General features: G+C 37.2%; 1 protein-coding gene across 1 annotated transcript; it reads right to left on the bottom strand.

Annotated features, from left to right (window-relative positions):
• Positions 1-533: 533 nt before the first annotated feature.
• Positions 534-24,918, bottom strand: CLINT1 (clathrin interactor 1). The gene is given in 12 exon segments (XM_057412105.1): positions 534-2,288; positions 2,773-2,977; positions 3,693-3,988; positions 7,907-7,963; positions 7,966-8,007; positions 12,301-12,382; positions 12,886-13,123; positions 17,832-18,006; positions 21,365-21,529; positions 22,428-22,536; positions 24,039-24,135; positions 24,793-24,918. Coding segments are annotated over 12 exon segments (1,920 nt in total). The 5' UTR covers positions 24,885-24,918; the 3' UTR covers positions 534-1,926.
• Positions 24,919-25,306: the final 388 nt, after the last annotated feature.

Genomic DNA, 25,306 nt, shown 5'->3' with positions numbered 1-25,306 from the left:
GAACCAGTTTGAGTCTTCCCAGCTGTTACAATCAGAGGTTTTGAAGATGATTATTCCATATAAGTTTAAAGGTTTCAGAACAGGAACCAGAGCGATCTTTCCTACTCAGCCGTTAAAGCTTGCCTTGATTACTTTGATGTAACAACACTTGAAAGCTCCTATTCTTTGAAACTAATTTAAACACATTGAATTGTTGAAAGATTAAAAACCGCAGTCAGCTAATTACACTCACTCTCATCTCTTATTCAGCAAATGAATCACTTTTCATTACCACTTAGCTGAAGTACATGAATTTCTGCCTAATTAGAAATGTTGTAGATGGAGCATTAGCAAGGCTGGAGCAGGTCAGGATATCTTGCCTGCTTCATTTTTAATTCCTAACAGTAGAGGCAGATAGGAAAGGCTTCAGATAAGAAGTCATTAAACAATTTTAAATTATTTATAAAAATTACTTTGCCCAAATTATAATTATTTTTTTTTCCCCAAATGCTCTCATAAACGTCAAATGGAATGAAAGGAAAAGCAGCCCAACATTGATTTTAATGAACATTTTAATGTTATGTATAACAGAACATTATGAATACAATGGAAACAAAGTTTTATCAATTTAATAATAAAAAAGAAATCCAACGTAAGAAAAGGGAGGCAATAAATTTCATACCTATAGTATAGTGCTTATTCTTAACGATGTTCCTGGCTTGTGAATATAACGATGTCTTTGTATTCCAGATTCTAGAATCATGATTCATGTGAACTTAAATGCAGAATTACAGAAGGAAAAACAAAAACCCCCAAAACCTTAATTCATTCTTTTGTTTTCAGTAAATCAGTAAAATCTTTTGACTGCTACAGGTTTCCTTTATTAATATATATATATTTTACTCCTCTATTGGATTCCACAGCTGCTAATGCCATATTTACACAAAAGAATCTGTGCAATAATTGTTGTATAAAAGCCAAGATCCAATGCTGTTGGGTTAGGTGGGTTTATAGAATTACATAATTGAAGTGTAATTCACCTTTACTGGTTTTGTCATTATGCAAAATAAAGTGTTTTTTTGCCTTTTGATTGCTGCTGCTGCCCTAAGCCAGTGGCTCCACAAGGATACTGGTGGTACAAAGGATGCTAAGTGCCACTGTAAAAGAACTGCAAGAAAGTGCATTTTCTGAAAGGAAACCTTCCAACAGATCTTGGATAAAGCTTTCCCCAGACTTGCACTGGATATCAGTTATAACATTAGAAGCATGTTAAGACCCCAAAAATCTTGATCACCAAATTGCTGAGAGAGGATTTTTACAATAAAAATTTGGGTATCATAGCAGTGTGGCTGGAATATTAGCAAAAGTATATATACATTCCAGGTCCCTTGGAATTAGCCATAATCACATATGTAAGCCATTTTTTGGACAAAAATATATATTCTTATAAAAAACTGATCCTAGTACTTGAGTGACTTCAATTGTGGACTCTCTGTGATAGTAAACGGAATGATCCAATTATGACAAAGCGATCAGGGAGAGGGGGGAAAGAAAGTCAAGCTCTTCAAGAAAAAAGAAAGGTATAAAATTAGATTCAAACATTGTTACCCAAACCCCATTTCCAGCCTTCCATCAAGCCTCAAAGTTAAAACTGGTTCTTCTACGTAGGAAAGGTTTTTGATGGTCTCAATAGAAATTAGTTTGCAAAATCATCTAACATGTTCCTTAGAAGAACCTTTCACCTCTCCAGAATCTGAACACTAGTTATTGAACACTTAGAAAATAGCTTTTGGTTCTTTATGTAGACACTTTAACTGATAAAAGAAAATAAAAAAAAGCAGTATTGATCAGTGTTTTCCCTTCCCCAGCTATATTTGTGCAGCTAAAAATCCTTCATTCCATCTGCCCATGTATTAATTTTCTTTTATTTGATTTATTTTACAATCTTTATTTGCTAAAATTGGCAAAATTTGCAAAGGCATCTTGCTTGGGTTGTACAGTCCCAGGAGTCAGAGAGGTCATAGCAATATTGGGTATTCCCATTCCTATTGTGCCCGTCAAACCCATTCCTGTAGCTAACACTCCCATGTTCATGTTCATTCCCATCATTCCCTGGTTCATCATAGGCGTGGGTCCCATGGAGGTCATTCCCATCGTACCTGACATCACACTGGGCATTCCCATCCCCACAGGAATGGGCCCTCCCATCAATGGGCTTGTCTGGGGTCGAACAGGTGTTATGCTCGGTGGAGAACTGAGGTTCACGGCTGCGAAGTTCTGAGTCATGACATTCATAGGTTGTTGTGTATCTGCAAAGAAGAGAACAAATGCAAAAATCATTACCCAGAATCTGATGCTGAAGGTGCTCATGTATTTTTAGTAACTTATGTAGTAACTGCTGTGAAGAAAGATTATGATGGCCAAAAATGTGAAATGTGGCTATTTCACTTGTGTGCCTGCTTTCTGTGTGAAGACTCAGATAAGTTTTGTGAGAGTTTTAAGTAGCCTTTTATAACAATACACACTACTATGCATATTCTAGAGATCAGGAAGCCTGAAATCAAGATGCAGCAATGGTACAAACTCTATAGTAAAAACATGCACAGGTAACAGCTTCCTAGCATATCAGTCTCCATTTAGAAAATACCATGTGTGTTAGAACCATTGCAACGGTTTAAGAAACAATTACGACTAACTGTAGGAAAACAGTAATTTTCAGAACACCCCATCTCAAGGACAACCTGCTAAACACATACAGGACTCTGCATGCAAAACAGTGCAATAATTACTTACTTTGTTGCTGCATCATGGTATTAAGTGATGGCTGCTGGGGTTTGGAAGGCTGCATCCCAGGTACTAAATTGTCCAAACTGATATTTACACTGGGATCTGACCAAGTTGAGGGTAGAGTTTTGCTTGCATTCTTCTGGACCATCTCTGTGCTTGCATTATAAAGAGTGTTAGGCTTCGGCATCATAGTGTGCACGCTTTGCAGAGGCTAGGAAAGAAAAGTTTGTTGGGATCTGCTTGAAATAACTTACCAACAGGAATCAGAACTAAACAACAAGTAATAGCAACAAAACAATAAAAAGGCAATGAGATTTTTAGCCATGAAATCAAGCTCTTCCAAAGCAGTATTTCCATGTGCTGTTATGCCATCAGAGCACAATATCTTCTAAGCTAGCATTAAGCTCCTGTATCAGTATGTGGAATGACAGTGATCATTTGCAGTCAAGTTCTGAACTCAGACATACTGACTTTTTTTCCTCCTAACACCAAATTGACCAGTTACGGTTTCCAAGAAACACTCTCCACTGAAGCAGGCACTTCTGTGTTTTGGAGAACAGACCAGTCCTCCCTTCCACCTACTTGAGACTGGAAACCTGTAACATCTGTGGAGGATGGCTTTAAGGTTTAAAATATGAGCCTAGTCTTTCCCAACAAAGCAGCAACACTTCATAGAGCAATGAGGACCCCTTCAGAGAAGACTAGCTTAAAATAGGCTTTTCAATGACATCTGAAACCTTTTCTTTTTAGGAGGCTGCTCAAACATTTTTGGACAAAACTTTCTTACAAAATAATGACCACAACATCCAAGCCACTAGGTATGGGTTCCAGGAGCGGAACGGATTCATTTTCAATGTTGTGGTTAAGGAGAAGGGAAAAGATTAACTGAGGAAGGTCATTAGCAAACCATACAAATAGCAGCATACCTGTGACCTTGACATGGGTAAACTGATACCTACAGCATTGGAGGTCATCATACAGAAATTAATACTCTGAGAAGGCTTCATGGTTGTCTGAGGGGGGCCCATCAAATCAAAAAGATCAGTAGAATTTGAAGCAGTTGGAGACTGGCTTGAAGCTGTCTGTGGGCTACCGAAGAGCTCTATAGCTGGTTGCTGTGCTGTGCTGCTGAAGAGCTCTCCAGATGAAGCACTGGGACAAGGAGAAGCTTGGTTGAAGGCACTCCAGTCACCAAAGTCTCCATTTCCACTTGTTGCTGTACCTGAAGGCAAGGCCACAGTGTGAGAGGAAGACAGAGAGAAGGCAGGCAACAGACTTCAAGAAAGGAACTGAGCAAATGCCATATTCCATGAACTGAAACAAATGAGAGTCGATCTGTGTCCGTCCACATTAACATCTGCAGGTAGAACCTCCATCTGGACATCATTCCTTCTCATGAATATTCCAACAGTTTTAACAAGGTAGCAAAGGAAATATGAAACACCCATGCACAGAAAGTAGAATGATGTTTGATAACATGTCACCTGTGGATGCAAGACAAGCAGGGACAAGTTTTCTTTAGCTGAAACACAACTGAAAGCGAACTTAGGGGTAGATTGGAGGCTCTAGTCAAAACAATGCCTAGAACTTTGATGATACTTATTTCCCGAGAGTACAGTTATCAGGAATGAACTACCTGATAAAGCAAATTCCTTCATGATAAAGCAAAGACAACTACTTCAAACTTTGGTGTATACAATTAGTACTTTGTATAAAACAATGCTGAGGGGAATAAATCCCAGAACTTTGAAAGCAGATTGCCAGGAAATTCTTATTTGAAGTGATAAGGAATAATTTCTTCCCATCCCATGAAGTGCTCATGTAAAACACATTAAGTTTTCTAAATCTGATTCATGAACTAAATGCCTTGGCTTGAAGCAGAAATGCAATCTTGTATCTAGCAATTCTTTCAGCAGAAGCTTTGCTGAACTCTTAGTTCATCACTTAAGCTTTGTTTCATTTCAATATACCAGGACAAGTATTGAAATCAAAACACAGCAATTTACAGCTCGCTCTTTATCGTACTGCAAAGAGCCTAACAGAATAAGCTGTTTGTAGACGGCTCCAAGGGTACCTATTTCAGGATCACAGATGTCCAGAGACACAAACCAGTGAACTGAGAACATGTCATACCCTTTGAGACAAATGGGAGGAGATGTTATCCCCCTTAAACCCACATGTTTTTCTATTAACAAGAAAAGGGTTACTGTGATAGGGGAATAAAAGCTTACAAAAACATATACAGGGGATGCTAAAAATAAAGCAAAACCATTTACACAGCTCTCATTGCTACACAGTGAACCATGTTCCAAGTTTGGGCCATTGTACAGGTCAGCTTTTCTACTATCTCACTGATATGCTTTTAGTACTTCTGCTTCAGATGTTACTTCAAAGTAACATCATTGCTATACGAAATGAACTTTGAGTTCTAATGAACAGCTAAATCACCCTTGAATTTCTTTCTATAAGCAAATGAAGACTCAAATGGAAAGCAGGGGCAGATGAATCTAGTGTCAGTTGCTGCTTCCTAACCTACACAATGCTAGTTCTGTAAGGGCCATCCACAGCAATTTTCTACAAATGTATTCTACCCACTCAGAAGGTAACTGCAGCAGTCTTTCACACTCCTTGTAAGTATTCATCAAAATTCACCTTCAAGCTTTAGTCATCTTTATCTTTACCAATACATTAGAATTTAAAGAACAGTAGGAGAGTAAATCTGTTCAGAGAATCCAAGTATTGCCAACAACTTCAGTGCATCAAGTGGACTAATATTCATTAGCTTAGGGCCCTACCAGAACATTTGCTTTGATCTCTCTCACAAAGAGGGGCTATATTAGAATGTTTCAATTAGTATTACATATTAAAAATTAAAACCTACTTTAAATATTCCTGATAGATAAGTAAATGCTGAGTGTGCTCCTTCTGTGTTCAGACCTGTGCACAGAGCACCAATAAAGGAACTGGGGGTAAAAGGGATGAGGTTTTGCCCCTTCAGTAGAACTTCAAAGATGATTAATCAAGAAGGAAAAGATTTCTAGAGGGGCTTACGCTGTTCAGGAATGATTAATCATTTCACAAGACTCCTTGTCCCTTGCATAATGGTGATTGGAATAGATTAATCATGTTAATGCAGATAAAGGATTGTATCAATTTAGACTGTATTAACACAGAAATTATTTGCATAGTAGGCGGCTTTGTGTTTGGAAAACAACTTGGTTTTGACTAGGAAAGCCTGTAGAAAAATCAGAGCAGTTTTTTCCTGCCAAGCAAATTAAAGGTGTACTAACTAACCCATGCCTAGTGCAGCCTTCCCAAAACAGCAAAGCAACAGAAGAGATATAAGCATTCTGACTAAAAGCTGGCCGGCAGGGAGATTTGCTGATCAACTTCTTTGCTATTCTTTTCTTATTTTGGTCTTAATTCTAAACCCTGGCTGAGAACCCCCAGCCAAATACTAGTACTGCTCAAATTAACTTCACAAGAGACAGCCAGCCAGCTCCCTTTACCCCACGTTTGTTTGCAGCATTGTCTTGTCTTGGGTAGCACTGCAGGCTCCCACAAACACTCCACCAAAAGGAAGATGATTGCTTTAAGTGCCTTCCCAGTAATATTTTCTTTTCCCCCAGTCCAGTTTTAAGGGAAACATGTTTCAGATGGTGGCCATGCTTATGGAATAGCTTGTCTGTTTACAGGCAAAATGGCTGTGCATGCACTGAGCCAACTGTACGCATACTCAACAGCCCTAAACTGCATGCCATGCAGCCAGGCAAGGCCAAAACTGAGTGCTGTTCCAACAAGCATTACTAAAATCTTGCTTTTGTGATTGGCAGGAACTTCTTCATGCCTGACTTAAGACCTAGATATCCTTCATCTAACAGGCTTCTCCTAAAGGGGAAAAAGACTGTTTCATATTCTTATTTAGCCAACCTGAAATACAGTGTTGGTCAACTTCGTTCGCAAATTCATATTCGCAACTTCAAAAGCCATCAGTGAGGTTGTATTGCATACAGAAGGCATAACTCAACTAAATCCCCCTAAAAATACTAAGGTTTCCAAGAGAAACCCAGACATCACTGGAAGCTTTGGAAATCGCCTGTCTCAGGCTCCCCTGGTTATGTCATCTTACATGGCCAACGTAATTGTGTGTCTCTAAACAATGACATGTGGGAGCTAAGGACATCTTTAAAGACTCGTATTTTTCTTCCATGAGTAGGATGCTATATTCCCTTGAACCTGATACCAGCTTTTGTTTTGTTCAACTTATCCTTTTAATTTACTGTACTGCCCATACCATCAAAATTTAAAGCAATGGACCCTCTGCATATGTCTGGAAACTATATAGACAACAGCACAAAATCCTTCTGAGAACTTTTCAGTTCAGAGTTATCAAAAGCAAGTAAACCGCAAGTCTTTATCCCACCAAAGTCTTTTTATCCCACCTGACCAGCTACCTTTTATTTATATAATACCTACCTGTATCTGAAAGATTTGTAACCTCTTAGTTGAAGTATCAGAAAATGGCTGCTTTTTATTACAGATAAAATAGTTGAATAATCTTGCAGATAACAGTGGGAAGACTGAGCATTAATAATGTGAATGGTCCAATCACTACAGACAATTTTCCAATCATTTTTGAAACACAAATACCATCCTCTTGAAGCTTTCATTACTGTGGAACTCCAATTAATCCAGCTCCTTCCCCACAGCTCAGAGTGGGATGTGCTAGGCTCCTTCTTAATTGCTTAGTGAACACTTCAGACAGGATTTAGACCTACACTTGGTTCATTTCAGGCTCTACTTTCCCACTCCAGAAGGTACATCACCTTTCAGTGTATTTTGAAATTAGACTTGGAGATACATTTCAAGTCTTATTACATACTTACATTATTAATGAACAGGGATATATTTGTAACTCCTACTAACATTTTCTGAAATACAGTTAACAAAATGTTTTAGGTCCAATGTGCCATGTGCTGTGCAAACAGTAGGTATCTTCCTTACTCAATATAGCACTTGTGGTCCAGTTACATAAACACAGTTTGCTCTGGAAAGGGAAGTGACTTTCAATAATACCATGTGGCATCTCTTTGCCTCTTTCTGCCCTTAAACCACAATTCAATCTGTAAATTAAACCTACCTTGTGACGATGGGAAACTTGCTGAAGCAGCAGCTGAACTAAAATCAGCAAATCCCCAAATGGGTCAGTTGATCCACCCAGAAACAGAAGGAAGCCAAATGCTGTTACACGATTGTGCAAAGATCCATTGCAACAACTTCGTGTGGGATTTATAAAGAAAAGCTGTTGTGTATTTGGCACAATGGATTTATTGATTCTGCTCTGTAAGTCAGTGCTGGTTTTCCTGTTCATCCCCATACTATATTTATACAACAATAAACTGGATTATTTCCAACTGCCTTGCAGATCCTGCCATTTTGTTTTCATAGGGAAGACCTAAAATACACAAGTTTTTGCTATCTCTAAAAATAGATTTAGAGAGATTAACAGGTTTTTAACTAGTGAGGGATGCTACTAGTTTGGCAGTTTGTAGAATTATGACTTTGGAAGCATAATACATACAAATAAAATGTTCTTATTGTAGAAAAGTTAACTTACTATGCTTATTGTGAAAAATTATGTGTTGCCTTATATTTAGTTTTTGTGTTACTTAAAGCATGACTGATTCTGCAGTGATCTTGAGTTGGGATTTCAAGGACAGAGCTAGCATTTGTGTTCATTTTTTTATAAGTTTGCTTCCTTTCTGCAGCAGGAACATTAAGCTTTGCTACCAGACGTTTGTATGCGGCATATAAATTATTAACTTCTGAATACAGTAGAGTAACAATTTTTCACTTAAAAAAATATAGCCAAGGTATAAAACCAGAAGAAAGATCTAAGAACCATACTGTAAAGCTGCTATTAAAAAAAAAAACACTAAAAAACAGTTTACAAAAAACAAATCATCCAATAATTGTTGATATTGCTTGTAAGCAGGTATTCCACTGACCTGAGAGAGCTAAGAGAAGTTGACCTTAATAGTTTGTCCTCAAAGATTTCACCTCCAAGCAGTCCCACCCTTAGAAGAAGCTGCAGCAGTTCAATTATTTTGCTTTTAGTGTTATGCGTACATTATATAGGTTACATCACAGCTGCTTAGCCTGCAGTGCTTAGAAACTAGCCAGGTGGGACTGGAACATCTGTGCTGCACTCAAACACCACCAGGGACAGCTTCCAACATCTGGTGCCATTTCTGAATTGTCTTATTGCTGCAAGACATTCTGCCCCATCTGCTACTCTCAACTGGGTTAATTAAACTAGAACCATCTCCTTTTTAATAAATGGCTAGCAGTAATAAAAGGAACCATTCACTTTCTAATACATGTGTACTTGTTTTTCTTTTTAATGTTATTTTACTGTAGATGCTGCCAGGAAGGCAACTGTTCATATCCAAGGGGAAATGTCTTTTCTTGCTGAGCGTGTAGCATATGATAGAAGACATGAGATGGGAATGCAAGGATGGTCTCTGAATTTTCAGAAACACAGCACTACTGAAAACCTTTTACAACTTTTTCAAGAGGGAGAAGATTTCACACAAAGTGAAGAAATTTCTTCAAGACAAATTCTGAAGTGATCTAATAAGCATCTTACATATATTTATATACAAGTTTTATACTGACTGCAGCCTGAGACGGAAAAGGCTAACACAAGCCTGTGAAACATCAAGCCAAAACCATTTTCTGATCATGTTTACTCTGCCTACTGCAATGAACATTTTCAACTCTCCTTTTTTCAACATGTGTACTTACAGAGTTCAGAACAGGTTAATGGTTTGAGAGTTTCTGTGCAGAATTAATGTTACAGACAGCATACTCTCAACCACATCCTCAAAAAAAAAAAAAGCAACGCTCTCGTGTGTGCCCGTTATCCTGGGCCGTATGACAAAGTATCTAGGGATTAATTTAACTTTAAAAATGAACTAGGTTCAATCCCAAAATAACCCCTTAACAATTTCAGTCAAGTCAACTTTTCCTGCTCCTCTACTGCCTGTTTTCAAATGATGCTGAATTCCAGAGAGAGACGACAGAGCTTAAACTGAATGCTGTAAGTCTATAAAGAAAGGTATCGCCAGCCAAGATTAAAGAACCTCATCTCCTAACACTAAAATGGTACTTCCAGAAAGTCTAACCACAGATTCTACATCATCTCAGATTGTTCCTTTATGGCAACCAATCACCCCTCTCATGTACAAATTGTGCTGCTTTAGTAATGTGTAACACCCTCCCCCCAAAGCCTCACCAACCTTCTTCCACATCTCTGCACCTGAAAATACATAGATAAGCAGATTCAGAGTTCCCTGAATTCACATGACTTCCCTGCCAGTTCCTTCACAGGATAGATCAAAGGCTGCATTTGACCCTTTCCCTGTGTCTTGCCTGACACTGGGAATGTTCCCACACCCTGTGCTGCAAGGAACAGTGGTCGTAACAAGTGACCTGCACGTGAAGGACAGTGCTAATCTTCTCAACATGAGCTATCCTCAAAGATTCCCATGCGAGATCTGTCACTACAAATGAACCCTTTCCATCTGCCTTCCCAGGTCAGCAAAGAGGTTATTTAGCAGGACCAGCTGGTAATATGCCTCTTCTCAATACCATTTCCAAATGCTGCTTTGGAAAGAGAAGAAAAAAGGCAAAAAGAAAAAAGGCTTCCTACACCAAAGAACCAAACTGATGAAAGATTCAAATACACTATAATATGGAAGCTGCCACAGTTCTGTTTGAAAAATAGGAAGGTTCACTTTGAAGTGGAAACATCTATTCTTAATGTGATTTAATTTATATACATAAAAATAAAAACATTTTATATATATATAAATAAACAAAAAAAGGCTCCAGTATATTTTCCTGCATTAACTGCATAGAAGTTTCAGTACTGATTTGGGGTAGTGGTTCTGATCCAGGATCTTAAAATTCCATAGCATTGTAGTAACTCCAGCATACAATGAACACCTTTGTATATGAAGCTGATAAAATAGATACAAATGCAAAGTAAGTTGTTCCTTAAATATGAGGGGATTTGTGCATAAAAGCACAGATGCATGAAATGACTTTTATTTCTTAACCATTAGGAATTAACACATATTTCAGACCAGATATATAAAAATGTATCTATTTTCCAAAAAAACTAAGAGTGAATAAAGTTTTTAAGATCTACCAGAAATAAGAAAGAAAATATTAAGACAGATTCCTGATACTAAATTACCATGACAATTTCCCACCCATTCAACTGAGTTCTGATGTATTTTATATTCTATTAAATACTTTCAGAGGTAGCATTTTGGTAGCCAAGTGATGAAAGGAACTGTGTCATACACTACTCATAATACTGGCTTTTTTTAATACATTATAATAAAAATACCTAGTGTGATACACTACAGGAGTTCCACTGCAATACCCCCGGAAGCAGCATCACTTCAGACAGAAGTAAGAGTAGTCTTTGCATACACATGAACACGGCTACCCTGCCACACAAGGCCTCCAGCCATTCTGGATTGTGATTTTTTTTGGCACAGCCTCTGTGACTGCATATTATCTTTAAAATAGAAAATGAGGCTGAGTATCTCTCATTCCCAAGATACACGCATATGCTTCTACAACCAATGTGACTACGATCTAAGTTGCTTAGTTCTAATGAAGTCACATGAAACATTTCTATCTATAAAAATGCACATGCTCGTATTTTATTTGCTTTTCAGTGTGATCTTTAAATAAAAATTCTCTCCCAACTGTGCCACTAGACTGTAAGTGCATGGAAATCCTTTTCTAAGCCATGCTAGCCACAATCAAATCTGTCAATACAGAGAACCTGTAAGCACAACAAAGCACTTTAAAGTTACAGGTTTTGAAAAGTAAACCACCAAACCCCTGAACTCCTTTATCAATCCTGCATGCACTACATTAACATTTAAACATACTCCTGAAAAGAAACTGCGTTTTGAGAGCGTAACTCCTTGTGAAGGTTAATGGACTTAAAATTTAACTGCGTGTTTACTAAGTGAAGGGACATGTTTTACAATGAGTAATTTTACTTTTAGGTAGCAATGTCTTTTTTGGTATTAGGGTTGGGATCAACCAAGTGCCAAAACAGAATAAAGAAACAAGTTTGCCATATACTTTAGATGAAAGCTTATATGAAGATCATCCATCTCCAGCTGCCTAGCCTTTGAATTGCACTAGGAGAAATGTCTGAATGTGAATTGATTGCATTTGCTTTTAGAGTTAATTATAAATAACTGTATTACAAAGACAGTTTCTGACAGACTGATCTGACAATTAATCTTTGTGCTGCTAACATTTATTGGTCCCATGCAATAGCACATACACTACCCCTGCCACGAAAGATTTTAGGCAGCTCTAAATTTTTTGAGTATTCATTTCTCAATTTACCTACTACTCTATCAATATATCAAACAAGCTTATCCTCAGAATTGGTTCAAAATATGCATTACGAAAATAAAGCCAAGACATGCCTACCTGCTGAAACTGGCTGGCTAGCTCCATCAAACAACAGATCAAGCAGGTCATTGGATGACTTGCTGCCAGAGGGTACAGAAGCCTGAAGAAGAAATAACACAACGGATCTCATCTCATGATGTCATTACTCATCCTACATGACTCTGAGAAGTTTTCTGTGGCTTTGCGGTTGTTTTTTGTTTTCTGGAGAGATGGCAGATTTATCTTTGAAGGCAACAATCACTGAAACGTGGCTAAGCTTAAAACCAAATACTGACAAGCCAGTGACTCAGGTTTCTTTTATCATAACTGAAGAATTTGTTAAGTGTGATGGTTCAGATAATCCTTCACATTTCAGGCCAAGATTTTCTTTTTGCTTTTCTGGAGAGAGTACACCATGGTAGTGACTAGATTTTAAAAATTCTGCATCTTAAAGCAATCAAACAATTAATTATAATCAAATGGTTCCACAGCCTTTGAAAGCCCCAGCTAAACATTTTTGAAGGTTGTATAACAGAACTTATACCCTAAACTAGAAACTGTCTCAAAGGTCAGAAGAAAACTGTTTCCAAAATCATGTTTTATTGTGCTCTCTTATGGTCTCACCTTTGCTGTAGGCTGTGCAGTATGAGCATCAACATTCTGTTCTGGACTCGCTTTATCTCCTGTATAATGTGCTGCTGCTCCCAAGTCAATTGTTTTTGAAGGATTTGCTGTGCGTTTGTGTCTGATGGTAGTTTCTGTAGCTTGTGTAATATGAATGTGTTTTGTTGTCACAGTCTCTTCATCTTTAAACTCAGCTTTGGGAGATTTACCTCGTCTTGATTTTTCTTCATCACTGTCACTAGAAAAACAAAAGCAATAGAATACCACTTGTGACTGACTTCTCAGTTAACTCTGTAAACATTTGGCTTAAGCCACAAGAATTTTGGTTACTGTAGTTCCTTGTAGCAATGATTCATAATGAAAATATTGCTTCTTCCTACATTTCAGAAAGGAAACACTTTACCCTTACCTAATGCATCAACATGACATGGCATTACACCTACTGTACAAAAGGGACGAAGAAAAGAAAGTTATTTTGTTATACACTGACTGCAAGTCCACAGCAAAGGATAATAGGAAATCAGTGTTTAAATCCAGAACATTTAATTACCTTCTGACAGGAACTCCTCCACATATTATATAACACTTCAGTAACAAGAACCTAAGTTGGCGGATCTGCTCTGTACTTACACCAAGAGACAGAAAGCAGTGAACCAAACACAGGTACTACCATTTGGATTTCAAGAATTCCATTCCAGAGAAACTGCCTTTCAGATTCTTTAAAATGTTTGTGGAAAAAGAATGCTTACAGATTTATGCAATGCAGTGATATTGGTCACTGCTTCAGGTGAAAACTTTTTAGATGTTATTGCGGGATATTTGTTCAATCTGTTACATTTTTTGCTTTTGTATTTTAAGTCTTTCACAAACAAATCAATTGACCCCCCCCCCCCCCCCCCCAGCAGTCATCTTACCGTCAAGGTAAGATTTGTGCATAACAGTGAAAACTGCTTTAGAGAAAGCTTAAATTTATTGAAACGTATTTTGAAATAGTAATTCCCTTAGCAATAGAGTTGAAAGTGGAAGGGTTTTTACATTTTAATAATGCATTAGAATACTAAACCTGCAAAATTTAAGAAAGAGTGTGCCTCTGTCAGTGGGAATATGACAGTAACTGCAGTATACTCTGGAGGGTAGCCTTTGCTCTCTATTAACAATAGTGGGCTTCTTGGAATACATTGTGTGTGTCATTTCCTCTATGCATATTACCTACTCGCCACTGGGGATGGCTCAATTCATTAACATCAGTGAATATAAATGCTCTCTCCCTTTTTAAATCTTTTATTTGTAAAAGAAATACATCACAGCTGCTGGCCAGCCAAGTGACTACTGGCATTTTCTTGAGCCAGCCTTACATGGACAAGTGAGCTCAAATGGCATCTCCTAACCTCATCCTTCCAAAGCACTTCAACCCTGACTTGCACAACTGTCTCCTGCTGTTTCAGTTCTGGGTTTCTACAGATAGCCTACCTATGTGCACAAATACAGAGACCACTAGCCTCATTTTCATTTGTGACATCAGGATTTTAACATGAGCTCCAGAGAAGACTGATCTGCACAGTAGCATGGTGTACATGGTACATCCATCCTAAAAGCCTCAGAGAAATGTGGAAAATGTTGCCTTTTAGATGCATGTTGAAAATATCTCAGACCATGCCAATCACAGCTGAGGCTCAGCCCCTTAAAACCTGCTGCAGTGTATCTCTTGTCATTACTACAGAATGTGCCTAGTTCATGTACACATTCTGTGGGTTAAGTGTTTGACAAACATCAAAGTCCAATCAATGGGGCTATTGCTACAGAAGTGGTAGAGATCAATCTCACTAATGTAAGAAATGAAAAAAAGTAAGTCTTTGATGATCTACAGCAAAATAAATGTCTAAAAGCTTTTGAGAAAAGAAATTAAATATATATGCCAGAAAGCAGGACAAATATTACTATCCTCAATTTTCTATGACAACCTGTACTGCTTCCAAACTGTCTCATGAGATCCATTCTTTATTTTTCTTTCATGGTCAAGTTAACAAAGAAAAAAAAGTACAGATTAATGTTCCCTTTAAATGTGTTTACTGTGCTCACAGCAGTAAATTGCAGTGCTTCACCTGAGAATTGCAGAGCGAACTTAAAACCAAAAATTATAGCTACCGTTGTACAAATAATTAAAAAGACTCCTGTAAAGGAAGTACATGGTTGCAACTTCCAGAAGTTAAACTCTGGATACATGCTTTTTGCTTTGCCTTAAGGTTTTTGTGGGGTGCATTTTGTGTTTTGAGTTGGGTATTTTTTAACATTCTTTAAGACAATAAAAACAGTTTACTGACCCTGTAACCCTTTACATGGAATTTGTCTTTAAACATGGCTGTTGCATCCTTTTTCAGATGTACTAAAAGCTTTGCTTCCTTTCTATTCCATTACCTGCATCAACCTTTCTGAATAGTGGAGAAACAAGGACTGACAGAGTTTTAAGAATTCTTATGAAGAAAAGTGTAGTGTCTCAGAAGATACTCTGTATACCTGCAGGTATTTTAGAAAATACAACTCCAGCACACAAGGCTTGACTCAGAGCAGCAACTGGTTTATTCACCTAAGAACTAACAAGCGCTATGAAAGAAAAACTGAGATTTTTCCCACCCCATGGGGTATTGTTTCTGGTATTTACTTCCAAGGGGATATATTTCAGGAAAAAAATCCAATTGCCCCACAGTACTAACATTTTTCTTCTCAAGAAAAAAAAAGCAGACTAGGCTTCTCTCCAGTTAGCTGTGTGAGCTGCATGTCCACTGAAATCTACTGTCAAGCCAGCTATAGCACAGGTTAAGCTCTTGGTTACTTCAAGCATTTTTTATTCTCTTCCATGCAAACTACAAGCTTTGAAAGTAGAGTCAATAATCTAGAACTTTGGCCAAGTTCTCCTAATGTGTATATTGGAGGTAAAGATCGTGTCATCCAAATTCCGTTAACCACTGTGAAGATACGCAAGTCATTTATTCTTTGTGCTTCAAGACATTTATTGGCTTTACGATACTAAAGTAATAATGATTTATAAAGCTATTAAGATAGAAACAATAGAACATACAACAGCAGATTTGCCAGCTGAACAACTATCACCATTTAGACACTTTTCCAAGGAAAAAGGCAACTTAATGTCATTATATAGCAGCAGCCACAAATAAACTAGTAAATTTCTGGAAGCTTCTTTTGTTTTTTTTTTTTTTTTTTTTAGAAAAACTGCTTAAGTGTGAAAACACAAATGAATGGATTCCATGATGCATTTACAAGAGAAGGTTATGTTGTTGTGAGCTTAAGTCACATGATAGTTAGAATTCCATGTTTCTTTCAGTTTCAACATCTAAATACAGTATTCCATTAATACAACATCAATGAGGTTTGTATTTACAGTATTTTTAAGCATAAATAGACATCCTATAACCTAACAATCTTCTTAGATCCTTCTGTAGGAAGAAACCCCTTCATTTCAACACTGATAAAAAAATCTTCCACATTGTCTAATCACCATGCCAAGAGAAGCCACAAGGAAATTTCAGGCTGGTAGCCAAAGCAATGTTGGAGAAGCCATACTGCTGGATTCCTTCTTATAGCAGGGTAGCCTGCAACTACCCAATTGGTTTTGCTCATGTATGTCCAAAAAAATTTCCTCCTTTTATTTCAAGTTCCGAGTTTATTACTTCCATAAATTAATTTCTAGACAAATACCGCACCCGACAGTTACCGAGCACAAGACCAAGAGCCACTCAGAAATAAAGCAAAGGAAGTAAGATAAAAAATGGCCACTGCATATCGTCTACATGAAATATGGATAGTGAGCTTTCCAGATGTCATGTGACAAGTTGCTTTTGAAAGGTAAGTACAGAAAAGCACACAGCAATATACCATTGTTAAAATTGAAATTGTTTACCTTTCTTCTGATCCCTTCTCTTTGTAGTCTATTGATAGTATGTTCTAAGAGGGAACCCTGATGTGTGCAAAGAATACCAGTTTTATTATTTATTAATGCCCTAGCAAGGACACCACACTCTCCTTTTCTGAGAAATACTACCATTATATTTTGTTTCTGTGCAAAATGGCTTGAATTTTGTAATATGTGCCATCTGGGTGTGTGCATGTGTACTTTTTATATACACATACATAAAAATGCATGTGTAATTGCTACCTGAAGATACTCCTATAAAAAAAAAATTAATCAAATCTCAGTGCAAATTTGAAATTTGTTTTCCAAAAGGGAATTATTGAGCGCTCTCTCTACAGCAATTTCAGATTCTGTTAAGTATGGATTTGATCTCCTGACAGTAAAATTCAATGGACCTGTTGAACTGTAATGTGCAGTTCTTTCTGCAGGCAAAGCAGGGCAGGTGTTCTTCCTTACTGAAGAAATTTAATGGCCAGATGTAACATACAAGTTTCTTGAGGAGGTTCAACTGAAATTGACTTTTTAAATGGTTTTAAATAAGTCACCTTCAGTTTGCAATCCCTGACATCAGCTCAGGGAAAAAGCACTGTGTGAAGGTAGGTCTAAGTAGTTTTACATCTCTCTCCTCTTTGGCACTTCAGCATTCAGAGTAACTGCAGCAGCCTCCAGCTCCTTGCTTCCAGCAGTTCCAGTTCCTTCCAGTGCACTGGTGCAAGGGAGACCACCGAATTGCTGAGACAAGGAAAAGCTTAGGAAATTTCAGCCAAATCCCCTGCTTTGCCAGCAGCTAAGCTAGGGGCAGTAATGGAAGACAGCCAAGAGCAGTTAACCACTGACAGAGCTCCATTATTCCCCAAGGCCAGTAAGGGCTGTAAATGAAGTCCAGAAAGCAGATACTGAACCCAAACATGCTTCCAGACAGACAAGAATGAGAGTATTATCACTAATAATTAGCAATGTTGAAGAGCTTTATAATAGCAATTGCATAGAATAAATTAATGTTAAAATAACTTAGTACCTGCACCTTTCTGGAGAGTCTTCTCTATCTTTCCTTTGGAACTTGCGGATGGTATCATCGATCGTGCTTCCAATTTTGTCGCTCAGCTCACCTAACTTATCACTGAATGGAAAAGTGGTTTTTTTATCCCATTCTTCATCCCATTTTGACTTGGGCTCAGGATCGTATCTTTCACCTGTGTAAGGCATTAAGATAAGACATATTAAAGATAACAAGAAAAAAAATGCCTGTGGTCTTTCTGGAACCAGTCTCAAGCCCCCCTGACCTACATGCATAAACCTTACAAGTTTTCAAAGCAAACTGAAAGCTCCCACAGTGCTGAATCAACACTATTATAGCAAGGCACAGCATGTAATGCCAATCATTAAGTGGCAGGAATGCAGATTCAAAGACTTTTGTTTATGACAATGATACAATCTTAATGCACTGCACAGCACAGCACATCAAGATACTGCTGGACTCTGCTGGAGAAGCACAAGAGGCAAAGTCAACCCTGGCTGCATAAGCAGCTTATCAGAAACAGGATGTGCCAGTTCTGTAACAGGCACTTAATACATGATATCCCATTCTTGGCCAAGCTGTGTGCTCAGAAGTAAATCAATGTGGTTTTTTTTATATGTTGACATTCCTGAGCACATAGAAGTGTAGTACCAAAATATGGAAAGATGTAAGTGTGCAACACATAAATTTCTGTTCTTTCTTCTCCACACTGTGAGTGAAAAAACCTTCTAAAGAGAGGAAAAGACAATAAAGCAACTCACCATTTCAGCAGCCACTGAGTACCCTGAGCATCTTTACTAAGCACTGTTACCAAAAAATCAAAAATCTTTGCTCCCCCTAAATGAAGTATTCAAGACATCCATACTGGTATCTTAGCTTAGCAACCAAGTTTTACTTGAAATAAGTATATTTGCTTATTAATCTCATTAATAAAGCTTAAAAGACTTAAGCTAGGTTTATTTATACACACTGAGACAACTTAAGTTTAATTTAAAAGAAAAAACACAACACTTAACAAAGACTTAACTACCAGAAACACAGTACACATTACTAACTTGTATTGTGATCTTATATCAGAAAATACAGGCATATAAAACAACCCAATATATATTTACTTAAGCTGAGTAATATTTAGTAGCACAAAAGAAGAATGGTGAAAAAGTCATTATTTCAAGTTACATGCGAATTATATTGTAATCTTGATGTTAATTCAATTAAGCCACTTTTAATCAAATGACAGATTCCAGCACTACAAGGTGCAAAATTTGAGCTATATCTGTCCAATATTATCACATACAGGAGGATGTATTTTCTCACTGCAGATATAAGTGCAAGCCTCCAATGGTATTTTTTTAGATCCATAAAGGATAGGCAAACTTTTACAAAGTAGAGAACCTGTTGCAAATCAGTGAGAGTCAGCGATATCTTTATCACTGAAAAAGAAGACATTGCTAAGAAACATACTGCTGTTAAATGTTGCGGGAGAATAAAATGTCCTTATTTCAGTTCATGCCAGGCTCTCAAGAGTTTTAACATAAAATCCAGTATTAGGTTTCCTCGTGCAACAGGAATCTTGAAGTAAATTAAAAAACCTCAGGAACTCGGTATTTTCAGGACGAAAAAAGCTAAGGAAAACCCTGAAAATACAAGCACTTTAGATTTAAACAACTAGAATTTTCTAGATGACAAGTCTGACCTGGGAAAAGTTTGTTTTATGCCGCTACAAAGATTATTATTTTAACCTTACTCACTGAAGAGATAATTAAAAATCCTTTACTATTAAAACTAAATACATGCCAACGGAGATATTCCTTTAAATTAAAAAATTTGAATGATAACTGAAGAGCATATGGACAAAGAGTTCTACCCAGCATACAGGGAGACCACGAATGTACAGAGCTAGTCAAAAGATAAGCTCAGTGAAAGAACAGAAGGACACGTACTTAAAGTACAAATGCAGTGACTCACAAGTATTTCTTAGAAAAGAATCACCAGAATTCCAAGCAGGTAGCAAAAGCCTAAAAGAATATAATAAAACTAGACATATCCTGCCATGGAGATAGAGGTTTTCAACAACTGCATATGAGGAAAAGGGAGAACAGAGGAACAAAATAAGTAACCTGTCAAAACCAGAAGAGAGCAAATCTAAATTTAAGGCTCACAGTGAAGAGTAAAAAACATACGCAGCACCAGAGACAGACAGGTGAGGTTTAAATCCTACAGTTACTACTCAGATCTTGTATCAGCCCCTTCTCTCCAAGAAGTCACTGACTAGCAAACCAGAGGCATGTGCCATTGTGACTCTGTGACCCATCCCTTAAGAAAAGCGGCCAAGGAGTTACTCAAGGCAAAGAAAATACAGCTAAACATCTCAAGACTGACAGCTGGATCATGGGCGACATAAGCTGGGATACATCAGGCATAAAAAACCAGTTCAAGCTCAGATCCCTGCTATACATTATGGCAGGGACTGGGGAGCAAGAAGGAAGCTGAACACTTACATAGTGCTGGTTGTGTGCCTTTATCTAGCCAAGGCTTTCAGGGAAAACTGTGTCCTCTACAAACAGAATCAAGCTGATGGCATTACATCCTCCAAGGCCAAGATCCTACAAACACACTATACCGAAGATCCAAATAGTCTAACAGAACTCAATGCACACACGAAGCACACTGGTCACCTCAGCAAAACAGGTGAATTTGTTTCCAAAGCAAGGGGACATCAGGCTACCTGTCATCAGCATTTGGATAGTGGCTTGGTTTTTACTTTTCACTTTGTGCATGAATGTTTTTAAATAAAGGAACTTAGATTTTAAACACACAAACTGAGACACGAACAGCTGTATTGGTAAATTCCTGAAATACAAACTCCACCACTTACAAAGTACTTAGTGCATGCATTTGAAGTCAGATCTGACAGACATCAGAATCCACACAGCTAATACCCAGATATCTTTCAAGTGTCCCAACACTATTACTTGGGAAACAAAAAAAGTTTAAGGGCATATATCTATTGTTTCACCCAAACACTACTACTGCCCTAAAAGCCCTAACACAAATTTAAAAAGGTTCTAAAGGAGGTTGGCAGGAAGGAGTAGGTGAAGCAATTCTTGTGCTGTAGTGGGTGGAAAGTGTCATCACTTTCTAAGACTGACTAAGAAACCCTTACTTACGAGGGCATTTATTTATCTATTTCTGCTACAGCAGCATTCATTTCACAAGGAGACTCTGCCTATGAATAAAAAAGAGACAGCTAAGTTTTGGCTAAGCCAATGCATTGTCATTTGTATAAGTTTATAGTTAGTTTTTAATGTAAAAAGAAAAAAACTAACTTACAAATTTAAATGAATTACTGTAAAAATCTTTATGTGGGGGAAAACGTGCAAGAATTCTTTTATAACAGCAACACTGGCAGTTAAAGAAATATAAAGAAAAAAGCACCTACAGGAGCATCTTAGAAATTCCTTACATTATTTGTATTATCCAAGCCAAGTTAAAAGATGGTCAATCCTTGACGAAGAAAGCCTAGTACTCACTGTATCTGAACCCTCCAACACTGTCCGAAGAAACCCCAATGTATTTGTCTTTGTTCTTCTTTGCTTTCTTTCTCTCTTCCCGAAGTCGATCATCATCTTGAGCAAACTCAACCATTTCCTTTACCTTCTGGCGTATGTTTATACCCTGGTCTTTGCCATTTTCATCTGTATAGGTAAAACAGGACAGAGATGATGGATGGGGGGGGGGGGGGGAAGAGAAAAAAATTAATCAGAGGCAGTAATACCGAACATCAAACTGAGCAATCTGAATTACAGACACAACAGTCAGAGAAACAGCTTATGCTTACTGAGGTCCACTAATTTCTTTAAAAGAGACCGACCAAATATTTTGTTTCAGCACAAATGTTCATCCTTAGATAAATGGATTTTCCTGAACGGTGTATTTAGAAACATCTCACTGCTGCTGAAACATTTAAAAGATTAACAAGAGATTGAAACTGAAATTATATTCTTCAATGGAACAATTTTAACCCTTCCAAATACAACATCTCTTTCTCAGTCTTTTTAGTACAGTTTTGCAAGTTTAACTGCACAAACTCAGTCTTACTGCACAACTGAATTCTCGAAAACCAGCTTTCAGTTGGGATGCACTACAAGCTAAATGTGCTCCTTTCCCAGCCTTTTTCACATTCAAAACACACACTGGCCTTGCTGCCTTTGCACTGTAAATATTATTTGGTGGGAGTTAAAAAAAAACCCAGCTTCAAACAGATGTGTATGTTTTGGAGCTCTAACCTTTTCTTCCCATATGATTAAAGCTATTCCTTTACGGACACCACAGGGGACCAGTCTCTAGTGCATATTTTAATATAAACCCGAACACTCATGTTGTGTTGGTTCTGTTGTTATTAGCCAGACTTTTCTGCAAGTTCTTGTCTTCACTAATTAATACTCTAGGGTCCCACGTCTTGGATTCTGCACTCTTCACACAACTGGCAACAGTCACATTCTAATTAGACTGGGGAAGCTTCTAAGCTGGTTCAGGTGACTGACAACTCCAACTACTGTTTTAATTTGCTTATAAGATTTTTCTATTGCTCACCTACAAAGTGGTAATTTTCCAGGGATCGCAAATCATAAATGTGTTCTCTGGCACTTGTAACAACACGCTCTGATCCATTCCTTATGAGGTAAGCTAGGAGCAGCAAAGACTATAAAAATACAAAGCACCTTATGATTGTATGAACAAAAGCTCTATCTTTTTTAAAGGATAAGAAAAGAAAAGCTGCAATAGAAAAGCAAACCTACCCCCTCCCCAAATTAGTAAGTAATAAGACTTTCCCCTTTTAAATAAATGCTCATTATATGGGTTCACACAGAAAAAACACGCTTTCCCCACATGCACCTTTTGCTCTTTAGAATATCAAAACTGTACTTGAGAAACTCTAATTTGTCATTACTAAATCACAAGTAGTTACTTTCATCAGCTACTGCTGATTTTAAAATATAGCAGTAGCAATGTAAGAGAAAAAGTTAACCCTGGTAAACAAAGCACTTTCTTTTGCCTCTTTTGCACACAATTTTCCAATGGTTTTGCCAAAAAGTAACTCCTACAGAAATTTAAGAAGCCTTCTGCAGGATACAATGGATATACAAAACTGCATTTCAGGACAATTTTAAGCAAGCAACAAAATAAATGAAGTTTAAGTAGTACTTTAATTATAATTTTATGTTGAGGATTTGTATCTAGAAAAAAAGAATACATTCTCTTTCTTCAAAGTATCTCCTTTATCAGCTAAAACTATCATTATATTTCAACCTATCCAAACCTGATTAAGTAATTCCAAGCAGTCTTTATAACATTAAGTAGCTATGTGTGGTAGCATTAAATATTAATTTATATTGTACGTCAGGGAAAACAATTACTATGAATACAAAACATCAAGAACCTGTGAAAAGCACAAGCCATGCCTTAGAATTAATTCTGTCTTGTTACAATCCTGGCATCAAGGAAAACAAAAATATAAGCTAGTCCAATACACATCTAAAATATGAGGTTATATTTGCATAATTCAGTGAACACTGAACACCACTTTAAGTGCAGCATGAGATAATCTTAAGCAAAAAGTTTCTCTACAGTGTTAATTAAGCAAAGACAGGAAAAATGCAAATGATTCACTTCTTTTTCCAGATCACAAGTAGGACATAAAAACCTCCTATAAGATCTGCAAGAAAATCTGGTCCATTCAAAGCTACTATTTTTAGAGAATTATGAATGGAAATAAAATTAAGATTCGTTTCCATTTTATTTCAGGTATTCTTGAGTTCCTTCCAAAATATTTTCCCCACAGCACAATAACTTCTTATCTACTTCTCATGGAGCACCGTAACAACTCCTTTGGGTAGATTCAAAATGTGAATGCTACTCCAATACTTGAATATCAGCAAAATGTAATTGCTTTATTATGTTCATTAGGTAGCATCTTAAGACACACTTCTAAACCCAGAAATTTTGTTTCTTTTATATACAGCACTAGAAAGACATCTTTTGACTTCAGTAGCAGTTAGGAAAAGAAATTACAGGTTGCTAGTGGAGTGATACAGCAGTATCTAAACAAGACACTACATCAGCACATTATACAAGCAACAAGAATTATGTCCTTTATAGCCCAACACAAAGTCTTGAATATTTCCAGCTCATATACATACACACCTTATAAACTCTCCTCCAGTTCTTTTTATTGTCTTTCAGCATTCGAGTCCAAAGCATGTTCATAAGTTCTGGAAACTGTTCATACATAAACGTTGCCCTAAAGAATTAAACAAAAGGAGTAAAGAAATTTTAGTCACCGTGGTTTGGGGCCCTGGCTTGTTAAGACTCAGGGCTGACAGTAGATGGCAGACTTGATCTAAGCCCATTCACATTTGATGAGGGAAAAAGCTATCCCTCTTTCTTACTCATATAGAAGTAATTTACATGCCAGCACTACAAAAGAAATAAGTAATTCTAAAAATCTGAGGCAGTAAAAGAACCTTCACTAATTTATAATGAAGGTAATGTTTAACATAATTCTCTAATAACCACTGCAACTAGTCAAGCATGCAACTTCCAAGCTAATTGTTACCAGAAAAAAAGTTCAAGGAAGAATGTGACATGGTTTTCTCTATTTTGAAAAGTCACAAGAAAGCAGTTTGAAAATAAGCATTCCAAAACAGGCAGATATATTGAAAGAATTATGAGGCTCCATAAATAAAAATCAAGATCTTAAAAAAGACTTTGACTTCATTTTTGTTTGACAGTTTTCAATATATTATAAGATTATGTGTTAAGAAAGTAAGACTTGATTTACAGCAACTTTTCAGCATTATCAGGCAGCATACCACAGAGTTGATTTAGCAGCAAATGTCACACTCCTGTATAAAATGCACCTTTCTTTTCTTCATCACTGAACCAAATTATCACTTACTTGGCAATCTCTCCCATGAGTTGCCCTGAAGGTCCCCATGGATCATCATTGGTTGCTTCTCGAACCTTAGACTCTATTTCTGAATAATTCATAACCACATTGGTGCTGCAAAGGGAAAAAAAAATTCACACATGAAGATTAGCATCAAAACTGAGAAACACATGAAAACTTAATAATGACACTAGTGCCTATCTCACTTAATGAGATACCTCTACAGGGTGGGAAAGAAAACATCTTTAGTGCAGAAGTTACCCTGAGGACACTATATAACACATTTGTCTTTAAGAAGGTTTTACTATTCTATTAGTCTTCAAGAATACAGATGAGAAACTAGGGATTACATTACAGCTGGATCTGGTCCAGTAAAAATGGCTTCTGGTCAAATTAAAAGCCAGACCAAACCACGACAGTCAAAGCTGATAGCATCCCCAAATATTTGCTTACAGGTTTGTATGGTGTACAGTTATTTGCAAGAGAATTTATAACTCAATCAGAAGCAGATTTTTTTTGTTAA

Source organism: Pezoporus wallicus, unplaced genomic scaffold, assembly GCF_028554395.1.
Source record: "Pezoporus wallicus isolate ANWC-B61680 ecotype Strahan unplaced genomic scaffold, APGP_CSIRO_Pwel_v1 contig_6354, whole genome shotgun sequence".
Taxonomy (NCBI): Eukaryota; Metazoa; Chordata; class Aves; order Psittaciformes; family Psittacidae; genus Pezoporus; species Pezoporus wallicus.
This window is presented reverse-complemented; position numbering and strand designations above follow the sequence as displayed.